The sequence below is a fragment of the Apteryx mantelli genome, chromosome Z, assembly GCF_036417845.1.
Source record: "Apteryx mantelli isolate bAptMan1 chromosome Z, bAptMan1.hap1, whole genome shotgun sequence".
Lineage (NCBI taxonomy): Eukaryota > Metazoa > Chordata > Aves > Apterygiformes > Apterygidae > Apteryx > Apteryx mantelli.
Window position 1 is genome coordinate 58,090,111 of NC_090020.1, and position 15,225 is coordinate 58,105,335.

The following is a 15,225-nucleotide window of genomic DNA, read 5'->3' on the forward strand; positions in this document are numbered from 1 at the left end:
TTCTAACTTTGCAGGAATAGACAAGGAAACAAAACAAAACAAATAAAAAAACAAAAAAAACCCCAACCCCCCCACTCTTATGCAATGCTTTCTACACATATGAGCCACAGAGTTCTCTGCAAGGGAATGAAATTCTACAGAAACTCCCTATAATGGCTAGAAAGTGCTTTGTATTATGCATCCGTCATTTATCTCAAGTTCTACTTTAAGCACCTAGGCACAACTTTATTAGCTTTACAGCCTGGTTTATTATGGAAATAACAAACCTTCAAGGAATCATGCTACCCATTGGCATTTTTCAGTTTGAACCCTTTGTTCAATTCCAACCAACTTTAACAAGTGGACTAAGCTGTTACTTTGGTCACAAGGAAACAAAATTTCTACTAACTGCGCAAGAATCAAAAGCTGGGCAAGGCACACAGACCCAAATTAACACCCAGCGAGGGAGAAGATGCAATATTAGTTCAGCAGTTACCTGTTCTGTTTTCTCTCCTGCCTGGCCAAGCCACAGAGCTGTGGTTTGGAGCCAGCCATGGCACTTGACTTAGGGAACAGGAGGGGGAGATGCAGGAACCAAGGATGGGAGGGAGTAACCATGGGCATAACAGAGAGACAGGAGAAGACACATTTTACAGAGATAAGGCTTCAGTCCATGTATAGAGGAACAACTTTTTTTATACTTTCCTATACTGCAGCTATAAAGCAACACATGCATTGTATACAACAACAAAGCAAATGAAAACAGGCTAACCAGATCGTAGGCCTACAACAGGCTTCTCTTTCCCCTCTTCCTGTAGCTATCCAAAAAGCCCTGACTGTTTCATGTCACTTCAGAGATTCTGAGATTCATGTAAGTTTTGCATTAGAAAAAAATAACTTTTACATGTTGCGCACATATGTGTTTCCTGAGACCAGTGCCTTAGGCTATCAAATATAATAATATACATCTCTCCTCCTCCTGCTGAAAGCCCATGGCCTTACAAGGAAACAGCATGTTTTATTCAATTAAAAATGTTCCAACCAACTCAGCTTACTATCTCTTTTTCTTTCCATTCCCCTTACAGAAGTTAGGCAAAAGAGGAACTCAATGGAATTCACATTTCAAAAGCAAGACAGACAAGGCAAGATAACTTTTCCGTAGTTTACACAAACCACTACAACAACAAAATTCCTGATTCCTCATAAAAACCTCAGTCCTCCTTGACTAATACATTCTTACCTCTGTCATCTTTGTGTAACAAGGTGAATAAATGAGAATATTGCACTTCCCTTGGTTAAGCCAAATTTTTTCAGAATTGCACATGCCTAACGTTTAAAACCTCTTCTTGGAATCTCAAAATATGTAACATCACTGATGACCACTGATGGATATCTTTAAGTTTGCCCAAATAAGACGTTTGTACACATTTTACCTCTTACTTGAACCTGGCTTATTGTTTCTCCCCTGGAAATCTAGTCGTCATCCCAAGTGATTTTCAACTACCAGGTACAAAGCAGTAATTACACCCTCTCACTTTCGATACGCCAAGGGAAATGCATCCGCCCACTGCCTGGAACAGCGGCACTACAGAAACGCTACCGCCACGGCAAAAGGCACTCCAGGAGGCACAGGTGTATTGCAATTACTGAATGCTCCCTACCTGCATCCCTGCACATTACGGGAAACGATACTGCCAAATGTCTGATGCACTTAAGCACATGAAATTACAACCTATAGTCAGAAATTGAGAAACACACAGAATCAAGGTACTTTTTAGCTCCAACTAAGGAGTATTATTTTATCTTTAACCACAGAATTTCCTTCCATACTGAGAAATAAGGCTCAAAAAGGAGAGTATCAATTCCCTAATGGTAACAAAGAGCAGAGGGGAAAGAGGAGGAGCCAAAACTGCAAACTTCTAAAGCTGGCTTTGCGTGGAGACCAAGAACTTTAATTAAATTTACTGGTTAAGAGAAAAAGCCTGAAGTCCCCCAAAAGCAGCTTTCTGTCCTCTGTGACCAGATAAGGATTCCGTCTGTTTTGTGGTTGAACTGTATTTCACCTGGGGCACCACATCGGCGATCACTGGCAGAACGCTTGGAGGCTGTTCTTCCTTTTCCAGGCCCTGTCCTCCGCCACGCTCCCGTATCCGACCCGAGCCAGAGCTCTGGCTCCCCCCACCGACAACTTTATACAAACAGTTCCCAAAAGGCGGTAGGGTCCCTCAACTGCTGAAAAAGAAACGTTTCAAAATTACGTAGGCAAAGTGGCCCAGAAATTTCATCCGGCCACCTAAGAAACTTCCAAAAAGCCTAGTACAATTTGGGAAAGGTACATCGGAAACATTTGTTTAAAGTAGGTAAAAAAGTGTTCAAGTGATCTTGTGCAATACAAGCTACTGTCAGAAGGAAAAAAAAAAAAAAAAAGAAGGACTGAAATCTACATATTAAATCCCTGCCAGAAGCTGCACCCTGATACTTCCTAACTACCATAGCTCCTACCAAGGAAAAGGTGACTCCAGTAGTCTACAACAATAAAATAGGAGGAACAAAAGAGTTAGTTTTGTGCTTTTTTTTTTTTTCTCCTTACACTAGTGACAAAGATCCCTACAAAAAGGCTAATAAAAAAAAAAAAATAGCCATGGTTCAGAAATACAGTGCTGTAAGATATTAAAATTAGTCAAGACAAAAAATGCTTCTGTAGAAATATTCATTGATTACCAGCAACAGCAAGAAGCTAAACATTAGGATAGCTCACTGTTTATCTAAAATCTGCCTTTTAGCAAATCAAAAACAAACGCAAAACAGAGGGGAACAAACTATTCTGGTTAACCAAACCAAGAGGAATTTCTTTACGAAACAGCTGAAGTGAGCGACACAACAACTGAGTAAATTCTTCATCAACAGTTCTCAGGGAATGCACATTCGAAGGAAGAGATCCAAAAACTTAAAATATAGGCCACAAACATCACACAGAAAGACTCTAATACTGTTATTTATTACATATTCAAGTTCAAGACTCCAACAGAGACTGCAAAGAGAAATCAGAAAAGACAGAGACTGTTTCAAGCCAGAGACAAGTAAAGACAAACATGATAGTTATTACAGAATAAATCATTTCTGAAGCATTACATAATAAGCACAGCTCAAAATACAAGAGTGAGCAAACAATTAGCACACTGCAAAACTAATAAAAGGAAATAACTTTCATATGTAACAGGCTGCATACAGGAAGAATAGAAACATCCACAACTACATTACAAAAAATAAAACAGATTAAGGATGTAAATCTTTCTGCAGCAAGAGAGACCTCAAACACTGACTAGCAAGTTCAGGAATAAAACACTGGCCACCAGGAGGTCATCCTCAACCGCTGCCAGGAGGAGGATGCTGGATCAGACTGGTACCCCATCAGATTCTGCATAGCAATTTCTAACCTGCTCCAACACTACTGTTACTGAATTCCTTAGATGCTCTGCAGCCAAATAGAGAGGTCTAACTCTTTCAGACCTTTACACACAACCACTACATCTTCTGCTGCTTCATTTCCTCTGTAAACTCTGCTGTGGTTCTCCAACCTTAGAGAAAAATAAATACATTGGCCATATTCAACTTCATAATTTTAAAATATCTATTTAATATGAGGTAAAGAGATATTTCACCTGGATTTCATAAGAGGCTGGGTTACCCATTTCTTCAGTCTCCGACGTCCAAAGGAAGTTTTAGTATGATCCAAGACCCAGAGCAGGCTTCCTTTTGTTTTCATATCAGTCTAAAATAATAAAAATAGTCTTGCTATTTTTAACTGAACAATCAATCATGTATCTATAGGATCTTCGCAATACCACTTAAACATGCTTTTTAGGCTTTAAGATATTGCAACTACAACATGTTCCTCTACTCATCTTTTTTCCACAAATAATGCCTTATGTAAGCATCTTCAGCAGTCATAAGCTACTTGAGTACATTTTTACTCTAGCCAGAAAATGTTTTCACAAAATAACTGGAATAAATTCCAAAAGTTAAATTAAATCTGTGCATAAACCAGCAGCACAGAATGAAAACAAACCCTACTGCAGTCAGATCACTTGACTGCAGTTGCTCAAGAACTTTCAAATTATAGGAAAGCTCTTTGCTAGTCAAAGTACAGTAAGGCTCCTAATTCATACTAAAAATCAGTAGAGATTAACTGTCATTTATGCATCTGAAAAAGCACTCCTCCTCCAGTTCGATCCCATCTAAAATAATTTAAACTTTCTGAGTTAGATTTTCAAGCTAACTTAATTAACTTCATTGGGAACAATATGTCAAACAGCTCTGGAAATATCAGTACGCATTAATAAATCATTACACTTGTCCTTACCTGATTCTGTAAAATTTCAAGATTTTTCATTGTTGTCGCATTAATTGTCATGTATTCAGTTTCATTTGACAACCGTTTGAAATTACTGGGCGGGGGGAGAATTTCAGATATTAGATTTCAAATATGGGAACAGACATAACAGTGAAACACTATCCAGTCTTTCACATTAGAGAATTCATCAACCATATGAACCAAAAAGAGACCAAGTAAGAAATTAGAATCTAGTCAAATAAATAAAACAATTGAACACTAATAACATCTTTTATTTTACTGTTTGGGAAAATGAGATTTGAAGAATCATTTGCCCAACTTTCTACAATGACTCTGACAAAGCTCAGAACGAAATCCAGCTCTCCTCTCATCTTCTAATCCTGACCCACTAAATGGTTAAGGAAGCATCCCTTCTTCAGTTTATGAAGCAACTGAAGAAGTACACACTTTTGCTAGTGTTCTGTTATGGTCACTGTACTTACAGTATTAGAAGCAGGGCTAGGATTAAGAATTTACACTTCGAGAGTCAAGCAGATTTTAATACAACTCAAAAGACCATATCAAAATACATATTCATATATTTTACAACTAATAATAATTTAAACTGTCTGTTAGTATAATTATTGAGGAAAATAAAAATATACTCTATTTAAACTATTTCCTCTTATCTTTACTGTGACATAACCATGACCAAAATGACTTGCCTTTTTGACATTAGCTAACAGAACTGGAAAAGATCAGCTCAGCAAAAGCTGTGATTTCCACATATACATATAGCTAGAGCAAAACACAGAATATAACCAAGCTTAATAAAACAATGGTATTAGATGTGAAAATTATCTCAGCGTCAGACATACACATGTGGTAGTTGGGACAGGAAAGGGAAGTACAAGATACTAACTGAATGATTCTGACTAATGAAGTCATGATTGTCTAGGTTAATCATACTGCTGACTCCTCTTTGCACAAAATCTAGGACACACTTTCTTTAGTTGTCTTAGCCTGAAAAAAATGACTTGCTGGGTAGGAGTTAAAACTGTTTTCTTGATTTTTCAAAAAATAAAAATAAATAAATAAATCAGTGCACTGGACTGTAAGGTCTCTGAGGCAGGGCTGCTCAAATTTTTGTTAGGCACACAGCTGCATTATTACTACATTAAAAAAAAAAAAAAAAAAAAGCACTAAAACTTACAGAAACATGAAATATCCAGAGACTAATGTTACATGTTCATGTTGCATGCACCTGTTCAGACCTGCTAGTAATTTTGTTCCTAAATAATGGGCCAAATTTTCTGCAGAAATTAAAGACAAAAGTAAGTTTAACTGAGTGCCCTCAAGAAGTTCTGGAGCAGTTTGAAAGCACGGCTGACTCAGAACGGTACCCCATAGACAGCATTATTCTGCTCTAGTGTGCCATCCCAACAATCAGCAAAGCTGACCGCAAAACAAAACCTTAGAGGCAAAAGCAGCAGCGCTTTCCAAAGTACACAATATTATGAGCAACAAAACAATATTCTCTTTTATTATCTTCAGTCACAGCTGCTAGTACTGGCAAAGACTAAATAGGAACGATTTCTGCTTGGCTCTGAATCCCTATAAGCAACACTGAATCCTACCTACCCTGCCAAAGCACCTCTTTAACCTCTAGGACTTACCTAACTCAGAGTTTCCTCAGCTGCTGCATTTTTGATTTGCCACTACTCAATTCTGTCATCTCTTAAACCCAGTCGGGTCAGAACTATGTCTTTTTTACTTCTTCCTAAAAGCAAAAAAGATGCTTTTGGCTGTTTCTATCAACTCTCAATTATCCATGAGCAAGTTTCAAGATCATGGATTTACTGGCTCCTGTCTTTGCACTCTTCACCCAGCTGAGGCCCAGTGCTTCAGAACATTTAGCCCAGAACATGCTCCATTCACAGCAAGCTTGCTCTCTGATGGCATTTAAAGACAACTACCTCTGCTCCACAGCAAGATCTGTTTACTAGTCTTTCAAAAGCAAATATGCTAAGGTTGTTCTCACAACATAAATTATGTATGCTTTAAATTATCCAGACGTTTGCTTTCTCTGACTTACTCCACTTTGCTATTAACCCTAGTAATCAAGAGCTAAGAGCACGTGAATAGCAGCCAAGATCAACTGCAGAATATGCCTAGCCAACAATTCTAGATGTCATAGCACAGAACTTGTTTTGCTTCCCACACCTTCATCTTCCTTCAGCTTGGGTCAGAACTTGATAAAAATGTGAAAGAAAGACTTTTCGTAGGGAATTTAGGGACTGAAATAGCATGAGAAGAAGCCTCAAAACAAGTATTAAGTCAGTGTTGGTTTTGCAGCAAGGGTATCAGCAAAAATCCTTTCAAGAAATTCTGATGTGCTGCTATCAGGTATCCTCCGCATTAGTGAAAACGACCCTTCAGAATCACTTCATCCAGAGCACAAGGCAATAATTCCTTTTATAGATAACAAAGGTGTGGCCTGAGCTGCAAAGAACAGACTTACAACTCTCTCAAGTACTTAAACAGCACAAAACAGGAGTGATGGAACCAGCTGGTAATTCCACCACTGAAGAGTAAGCCAAGGTAGGATCCTGCCATCTGGGCTGAGAAAATGAAAGAGGAAACAAAAAGAAATACAAGTTTCTAGTAAGATTAAGGAGACATTTGGGGAATACCCATGAGAAAGTGGTTCCTGCTCCTAAAATAATTTTTCATATGGTAGAACCATACTTGAGTATTAAAAGGTTATTATGATTGCTTTAGGACAGCAAGCTGCATCCTCAAACTTTGATTCTTACATGTTACCTGCAAAACTATCTTCTTGGTCATTCTGCATCCTAAGAGGCTTACAGTGGAGAGCATTTTTCATTTACTCACTATTCATTCCACCAGAGATTTTATATATAATTTCATAGTCACCAACTCATCCTAAATGAATGCAAATTATTCAGAACAGTAGTTTTCAACTATTTTAATTTTGTAAATCTCTGAAAAACTTTCCAGTGAAGCTGCAGGGCACTCTAATGAGAGCCTACTAAGCAGCAGATTTTCTTTGCTCAATTACCTTTCACAGACCTCTAGAGTCCATGTCTTACAGACTTCTAAGGGTGAATGAACCACAGAACAAAATCATGTATTTAGACAAGAGTTGCAGGAATCTACATTTAGCTATAAGGAGTAAAAATATGTCTCCCTTCATTTCTCAGAAGCACTAACTTTAGGTATGAAAGACATTTACCAGTGTCTAAGTAGTCCAGGCTTGAGTTGCATGTCAGTACAATGGAAGTGTTTCTCTTATATTTCCTGCAGAATCACAGAGAATCCTCGAATCTGATACCCTTTGCTTAAAAGGCTTTCCCTTTTCAGGACTTATATAATATTTCATTGACATTAGAAAAAGTATTGAAGTTGAGTTTGGCCCAGTATTTTCATATATGCGACACACTAAAAACTGCAAGTAGAATTCAAGAACCTATCAGAGAGCCAAAGCAGTAAAGGCTCCAGAAATAAATATAGTAGAATTCAAGTTTCTAAGTGCAGGAGCTAAGTTGCCTCAAAGTATATATATCTTATTTCTTTATAGCATATAACCAGAATATCAAAAAGTTCATTGCCCCTCCACTCGGATGCTCTTCTTGCTCATACATTCACATCAAGTCTATTAGAGCAACCTCTAGCAGGCAAATGTCAACTATAAGATTTAGTGCTTTTCCTTCCCAGTCTGTAAGAGTACTTGATTTTAGGCTGCACCTATTACAAGTGTCAGCTGTTATATAAGCCCTCATGTAACGATGTTGCTCGTCTGCTACTGGATTACTTCTACATGAAACAATAATTTTGTATTTTCCCCCCACCTGAAAGAACACCTTCTTAATGTGTGACTGCACATAAGATACTGTCACAACAGTGATCTATAAGTGCAGCCATGGAAGGGACTTTGCTTTGGAGTTCACTTTCTTCTTCAGAAGCTCTCACAACAAGATTTCTCCAGACACAGCTCCCACCTCTCCACCAAGTATTTTCCATAACACTTGTAAGAGGATGAGCTGGAAGACCACAGTGCTGGAAGACCACAGATTAGAGTGCTCCTTGAGGGACAGTAGAGCGGGAGGCTTAAAAGATGCCACAGGATTTTTTCCTCTCAAAGGACCTATGAGCCCAGTGAAGTTTATGTTAACATTTTAATGATATTTGGATTGTGGGGGGTGGGGGGGGGAAATAAATAAATAAAAGGAGAATTGGGGGAGAAAAGCCATTCAAAAAATCCAGAAAACCGAGGTGTATATGTTGTAATTTTTAAATATTTCAGCAGATATTTGAAAAGAGTTTAAGGTTGACATCTGCAGTCACTTTTTAATGCAGTTGCATTAAAAAACAAACAAACAAAAAAAACCCCGAACAGCACTCTTAATGTAGGAGCCCATCAAAATGAGGTTTGATACTGTAAGAATCTCATTTAACATACGGATTATCTACAACTGACACTAAATATTTGTAGGTTTCTAGTTAGCAGTCAGGCTTGCTTTATTAAAGCCTACCTGCCCACAGGACAGAGGAATACTGAGACAGCCAAGAGAGTATTTTGCACAGGACCCATTACAAATAAAGCTGAGTATAATAAAGCATTTAACAAACCCTAATGGCATTTTTAAACCTATGCCAAGCAGGATAACCATCCTTTATAACTGTGCAGAATGATTTAAAAAAAATGTTTGAGTGGTTATATCTTTCCATTTTCTTTGAACACATCTGCATAATCCCATTAGGAATTTTTAGTACCCATCTGCACACATCTAATAACCCCGAGAGTTCAGATTACTTCAGGGAAGACAGGTTTTTTCCATGGCTACATGTTTTTCAGGTATACCAGTAGTGAAGGCCTTTCCACAATCTTTTTTATTAATTGTTCCCCCATCCCTAGGTACCACTGAACCAACCCAAGGAATTTTTCTAAGGGCTAGAATGTTACACAGATCTATTTTCTTTTTAATTGGTAACTCGATTCACTGACTCAAACAGACCTGCTGAGTACTGTCTGAACATTACAACACATTAGCATTTATACATGCTTCCAGAGCTACAGAAAATGATTAACACACCTCTGCAGCAAAATAAAATAACACCTGCAAAGCTAAACTACAGCATAAAAATCTTTAAAAAGCAACTGCCCCAAATTTTGGTCACAAAATGAAACAGAAGCTGAGGTTAAGATATGATGACTGGGATTTATTAACAAACTTTAAAAAAAAAATCCCTTCCTAGAATCTATAAGTTTTTGCACTTTGTTTTTAATAACCCTTGGCAGTAGTGCAAGTTCATTTATATTACTGATAGTAAAGATCAGAAGAACAAACATTCTAAAGATTTTCACTAAACATCACTTAAAGAAAAAAGCATTTGATTCTTTTGGTTCTCATTATGAGCTTAAATGTAAAATACCATTTTTACAAAGACTATGTGTATCACTTCAGCAGGTGGGCTCATTTCATCGAAAGGAAGTTGTCTGCTGAATTAACAAGATGTCCCTGGTTATTGGTGTTTTGCATTTGAGATTTATGTAAGGCAACTTACCTTGGATTGTAAAGCATCTTTTCCAAATTAAATTCTTTGAGGTATGCAATTATTGCTGCCAGAGAGCAAATAACAGGCTTATCCAAGCTTAGTATTACAGACAGTTTTTGAGGACCTAAAAAAAAAATATATTTCCTTTTTAAAATCACTGTTTACTACTTCTACACTTTAGAAACAACACAATCTATTTTTCAATTCAATCAAATAGAAATCAGATCTATTATTATGTGTACAGTGTTTTGCTGTCTATAAATCAACAAAAAGTGAGCTTCTAAAGTAACATTTATGGATCCAAAGACTGTAGATCATTACAATAATGCAAAAACATTATGAAATATAAAATATTGTACTCCACAGGCTTTTCCTCATAAAGGTGACTGATTTTTGGCAGAAGTAATTTCTAAACATACAAACTAAGAACTGGATTCTGAAATCTCCATTATTGCTGGCAACATCTATGTTAGTTAAGAGGAACAAACAGGCCTTAGCACATGTACTGATGATTTAGCTACCTCAGTCAGACTGCAGAATATCTTCCCATCTTTATAAAACAGCTATTTAGATTTGATAGTATTTCTCTTCACTACTCTAATACTGTCCCTGTTTCAGCTGCAACAATAGGAAAATTCACTCCATGATAACTTAACTTAAAAGGGTGGGGGAGGGGGGTTAAACTTAAAAGTTTTGTCAAACCTTACTGCAAAAAAATAAAAACTAGCCCTCCCCAAAACAAAATAAACTGGGCCAAACATAGAAACACTTTTTAAAGCTGTTCTTTTATTCTTAGAGTGTTAACTCATACAGGAACTTGAAGAAACATTTCAGATGTTGCATAATTTCCCTCACTTGCAAATACAATGTGTGAATTTAAATTTGTCTAAATATACACCTTCAAGATGTGGGAAAATAAGGGATGCTAGCCCTGTATTCATTTCTTTCTAAATAATATTGATTTTCAAGGATCAACTTCTCCAAACTCAAAAACGGCCCCAACGTGCAGAAAATTAAGCAAAGGTGGCAGGAGGCCTGCATGGATGAACAAGGAGCTCCTGACTAAAGTCAAACAAAAAAAGAAGTGTACAAGAGGTAGAAGCAAGGACAGGTGAACCAGGAAGAATTCAGAGACACTGTCTGAGCATGCAGGCAGAGGGTTAGGAAAGCTAAAGCTCATCTGGAGTTGAGCCTGGCAAGTGATGTAAAGGGCAACAAGAAGGGCTTCTACAGATGTATCAGCAGTGAAAGAAAGACAAGGGAAAATGTGCGCCTGCTGATGAATGGGGGGACCTGGTGACAAAAGACATGGAAAAGGCAGAGGTACTCAACGCCTTCTTCAATGCAGTCTTTACTGTTAAGATTTGCCTTCAGCAATCCCAGGCTCCTGAGACCAGTAGGAAAGCCTGGAGCAAGGAAGTCTCCTCCTCAAAAGAGAAGGATCAAGTTAGGGAACACATAAACAATTTGGACACACACAAGTCCATGGGACCTGATGGGATGCACCAGCGAGTGCTGAGGGAGAGGGCTGATGTCATTGCCAGGCCACTCTCAATCATCTTCAAAAGGTCATGGCAATAGGGGGAGGTTCCTGAAGACCGGAAGAAAAAAAACCATCACCCCTATCTTCAAGAAAAGCAAGGAGGAGAATTTGGGGAACTACAGACCAGTCAGCCTCACCTCAATCCCTGGGTCAGTGACAGAGCAATAATCCTGGAAACCATTTCTAGGCATGCAAAGAACAAGAAGGTGATTGGGAATAGTCAGCATGGATTTATGAAGGGGAAATCATGCCTGACCAACCTGAAAGCCTTCTACAGTGAAATGACTAGCAGAATGGATGAGTAGAGAGCAGCAGATGCTGTTTATCTTGACTTTAGCAAGGCTTTTGACACTATCTTCCATAACATCCTCATAGGCAAGCTCAGGAAGGGCAGGCTAGATAAGTGGACAGTGAGGTGGAAGTGGACTGAAAACTTGCTGAACTGCTGGGTTCATGGTACTGTGATCGGTGGTTCCAAGCCCAGCTGGAAGCCAGTCATTAGTGGCGTCCCACAGGGGTGGATACTGTGGCCATTACTGTTTAACATCTTCATTAATGACCTGGATGATGGGACCAAATGCACCCTGAGCAAGTTTGCAGATGGCACAAAGTTGGGAGGAATGGCTGATACACCTGATGGTTGTGCTGCCATTCAGAGGGACCTCAACAGGCTGGAGAAACAGGCTGAAAGGAATCTCATGAAGTTCAACATAAGGAAATGCAAAGTCCTGCACCTGGAAGGAATAACCTCAGGTACCAGTACAGGCTGGAGGCTGTCCAGTTGGAAAGTAACTTTGCAGAAAAGGACCTCAGGGTCCTGGTGGACACAAAGTTGAGCACAAGACACAAATTATTATTTATGCAAGATCAAACAATTTTATTAACTGTAAAGAAATATGTACAAAATGACCCGTTTCTTATCTATGTAAAAGCTAATTGGATGCAAATTTCAAAGATATTCTGAATGACATACCTGTAATCTCAGGCACTTCTCTGGCATAAAAATCAGTAATCAGCTGAAAAGCATGGCTGTATTCAAAATGGAGGTTTTCCATCCTTTCTATTCTAATTCTGTCATCTCGTAACCTGCAAAGAAAAAAATTGATTGGTCTTTAATACTTACGCTCCCTTCTTGAAGAACACTTAGATAGTGCCAAAAGTGGACTTCCTTTTCACTTCATATTGTTAAGAGAATGTGTAAAGAATGAAGAGATTAGCTACTGGGTTAGGCTGAAAATGTTTCTAAGTCTTTTTGCCCTCGCCCCCCTTTTTTCTTTTTAAAAGAAAAACAACTTTCTTCTTTCCACTGCAGCAAAAAAAAGAGAAACAGAAAACCAAACAGGAAGAGCAAACAAGCCTGAAAAGGATCTCAAGAGGTTGTTTAGTAGACACCTCATCTACCTTGTCTAGTGCAAGGTAGATAAAAAAATATTTACACATTTACATCAATCCTGATAAATATTTGCCTTATCTGTTCTTAAACTCCTATGATGGTGATTAAGCAATCCTGCTAGGTAATCTATTACCATGTTTAATTATTCTTTATCTTTAAAGGGTTTTTCTCCTGCTGTACAACTTGTTGCAACTGTAACCTATTGCATCTTTTCCTATCTACAGCAGAAATAAAGTATTTGTCTCCTTTTCCTTTATTTCTTAAGTATTCGAAGTGTCTTCCATTCTCTGTGCTAAAGGACTCAGCTTCTTTTAACCTTTTTGCAGAGATCATATTTGAGGCCTCTCTGCATTCCCACTATTGTCTTCTCACTCCACTTCATTTATCAGTATCTCTGAAGTTTCCAAACCTGGAAACAAAACTCTGAGTTAGCACAACCCTCAGCGGTAAGTAGAAGGAACATAGTTTTTTCAAACAACGTGACATTGATGACCTCTGTCCAGCTTGAAATCTTTTAAACCTGCATTTCTGTAAAACTGCTCCTTTGTATACTGCTCACTATTCTGTATTTGCAAAGTTGACTGTGGCTGCATACATTCAGCATCTCGCACTTATCCCTACAGAAACTCATTGTGTTTTGTCATACCACTCGTCCAGTTTGTCAAGGATGTTTTGAATGAAAATCCTGTCCTCCCAACACACTTGCAGTTCCTCCCGGCTTAGCAGCATCAGCAAAGGTAGCAAACACACTCTGTTCCACTAGTAAGCCAGACGAGCTCTATTCAGTGCATCCTTCCAGTCCGACAGCAAGTAATTGAGAACTACACCGGAACAGGAGTCGGAGCAGTTTTGCAATCCATCAGAATTTCATCCAGCCTATTTCATTTGGTCCCTGCTACCGCAGCCTGCTTATGCAAGATGATGGCAAAAATATTTACTCATTGCAATGCTCATGAGATCAACAGCTTTCCTTACATGTTGAGGAACTGACCAGAGCTTTTCTTAATGCTCCTGTTGCTATTAATACACTAACACAATGTTTTCTGAATACCAGGCGCAGCAGAGAATAACAGTACGTTTATTTCCCTAGTCATTTAGGCAGTGAAAAGCCATTCACTATGTGAATTCAGGCAGCAACTAGTACATCCAAGATGCCAAAATCTCAGTCAGAGAAGAATGGGGGGGAAGGGGAGGTCACAAGATACAACCTTTCTACACTGGCTTTTTTTCTAAACTGATCACTGAAATTAAAACTGGATGCCACAGTATCAATTCTGTTTGTACAGCTGTTAATACAGCATTATAAACTCATGTTGATTGAAAAAAAATAATTATGACAACCTTTGAGCATAAATACATACAAAATGAGTACCAAAGAAGAGGCCAGTAGAAAACCACCAGTAAAAGATACATGTAAAATTTACTTGGCTTCAGAGTATCCAAGTGCCAATCTCATACTACCCTGGGACATAAATTAACAGAATACTCCTAGAACATTGGAATTGTGACAATGGGCACAATTGAATTAATATCTTTTTTAACGTCACAAAAACAACAACAAAAAAAGCCAAGCAGATAGGTTTTCTGCATCACACTGCACATATTCCCCACTGAAAGGATCAGTGCCTCTCTGAGGGCCAACTCTCTCAAAAACAAGAGTTATTTTCCTATAATACATGTCAAACTACCTCAGTCTCACAGCTCTGTTCACAGCACATACTAGATGATCCCCTGCTTATTTTGAGTGCCTTAGTTTTAACTGACTGATTTAATCAAATTTTCAGTCTTCAGACCCACTGGGCTTCGCCTCTGCCCCAGCCCTACTCAGAACATACAAACGTTTTTAAGGCAAATGGATTTCCGTGAAAGACGATCAGTCTGCGTTTCTCAACCTTTGCCAGCAGTCAGCTATTTTCTTTCGTGCTTCTTTCACTTGCTCCAGCCTTCACTAATGACCTGCTCTAACACGGCCACCTGTTTTACTAGGGGGCCTAAATTAGCATGCGTAGTCACTACAACATTTTGCAAGAACGTCACTTCAGCATTCAACTTTTCTAAATGTGTTGAATGTTATCTGGAGCAGGGCAGAGTATAAGCCTTTCAGTCAGTCCTGCATGGCAGCGGTTCTTTAGTTTTGACAGTGGGTAAATAGGGGAAATCCTTTTAAAGCACCATTTTCTTTTCAGTTTCTACTTATACAAGAGGCAGTGTTTTCATAACATCGCCTTCAAAACAGTAAGCCTTAGCAAGGTCTGCAGAGTTCATCTTTCAGAACCAAAGTCAAAATGGGAGTTTTCAGGGGTAGTTCACTGGATGATCCTCGTCCTACCTGCCGTCTTTTAAAATAATAGTTAATGGGTGCCTTTTTCTTTAATGAACCTGTGGCTTTCCTTCATA

General features: G+C 38.4%; 1 protein-coding gene across 1 annotated transcript in view; it reads right to left on the reverse strand.

Moving 5' to 3' along the window:
* MSH3 (mutS homolog 3) overlaps positions 1–15,225 on the reverse strand; it is a 109,766-nt gene that overhangs the window by 65,559 nt on the left and 28,982 nt on the right. Inside the window, exons 9-12 of the mRNA XM_067316741.1 lie at positions 12,409–12,521; positions 9,902–10,016; positions 4,343–4,427; positions 3,642–3,751 (exon numbers count right to left, since the gene is read on the reverse strand). Coding sequence (XP_067172842.1) covers positions 3,642–3,751; positions 4,343–4,427; positions 9,902–10,016; positions 12,409–12,521 — 423 coding nt within the window. The remainder of the gene's footprint in view (positions 1–3,641; positions 3,752–4,342; positions 4,428–9,901; positions 10,017–12,408; positions 12,522–15,225) is intronic.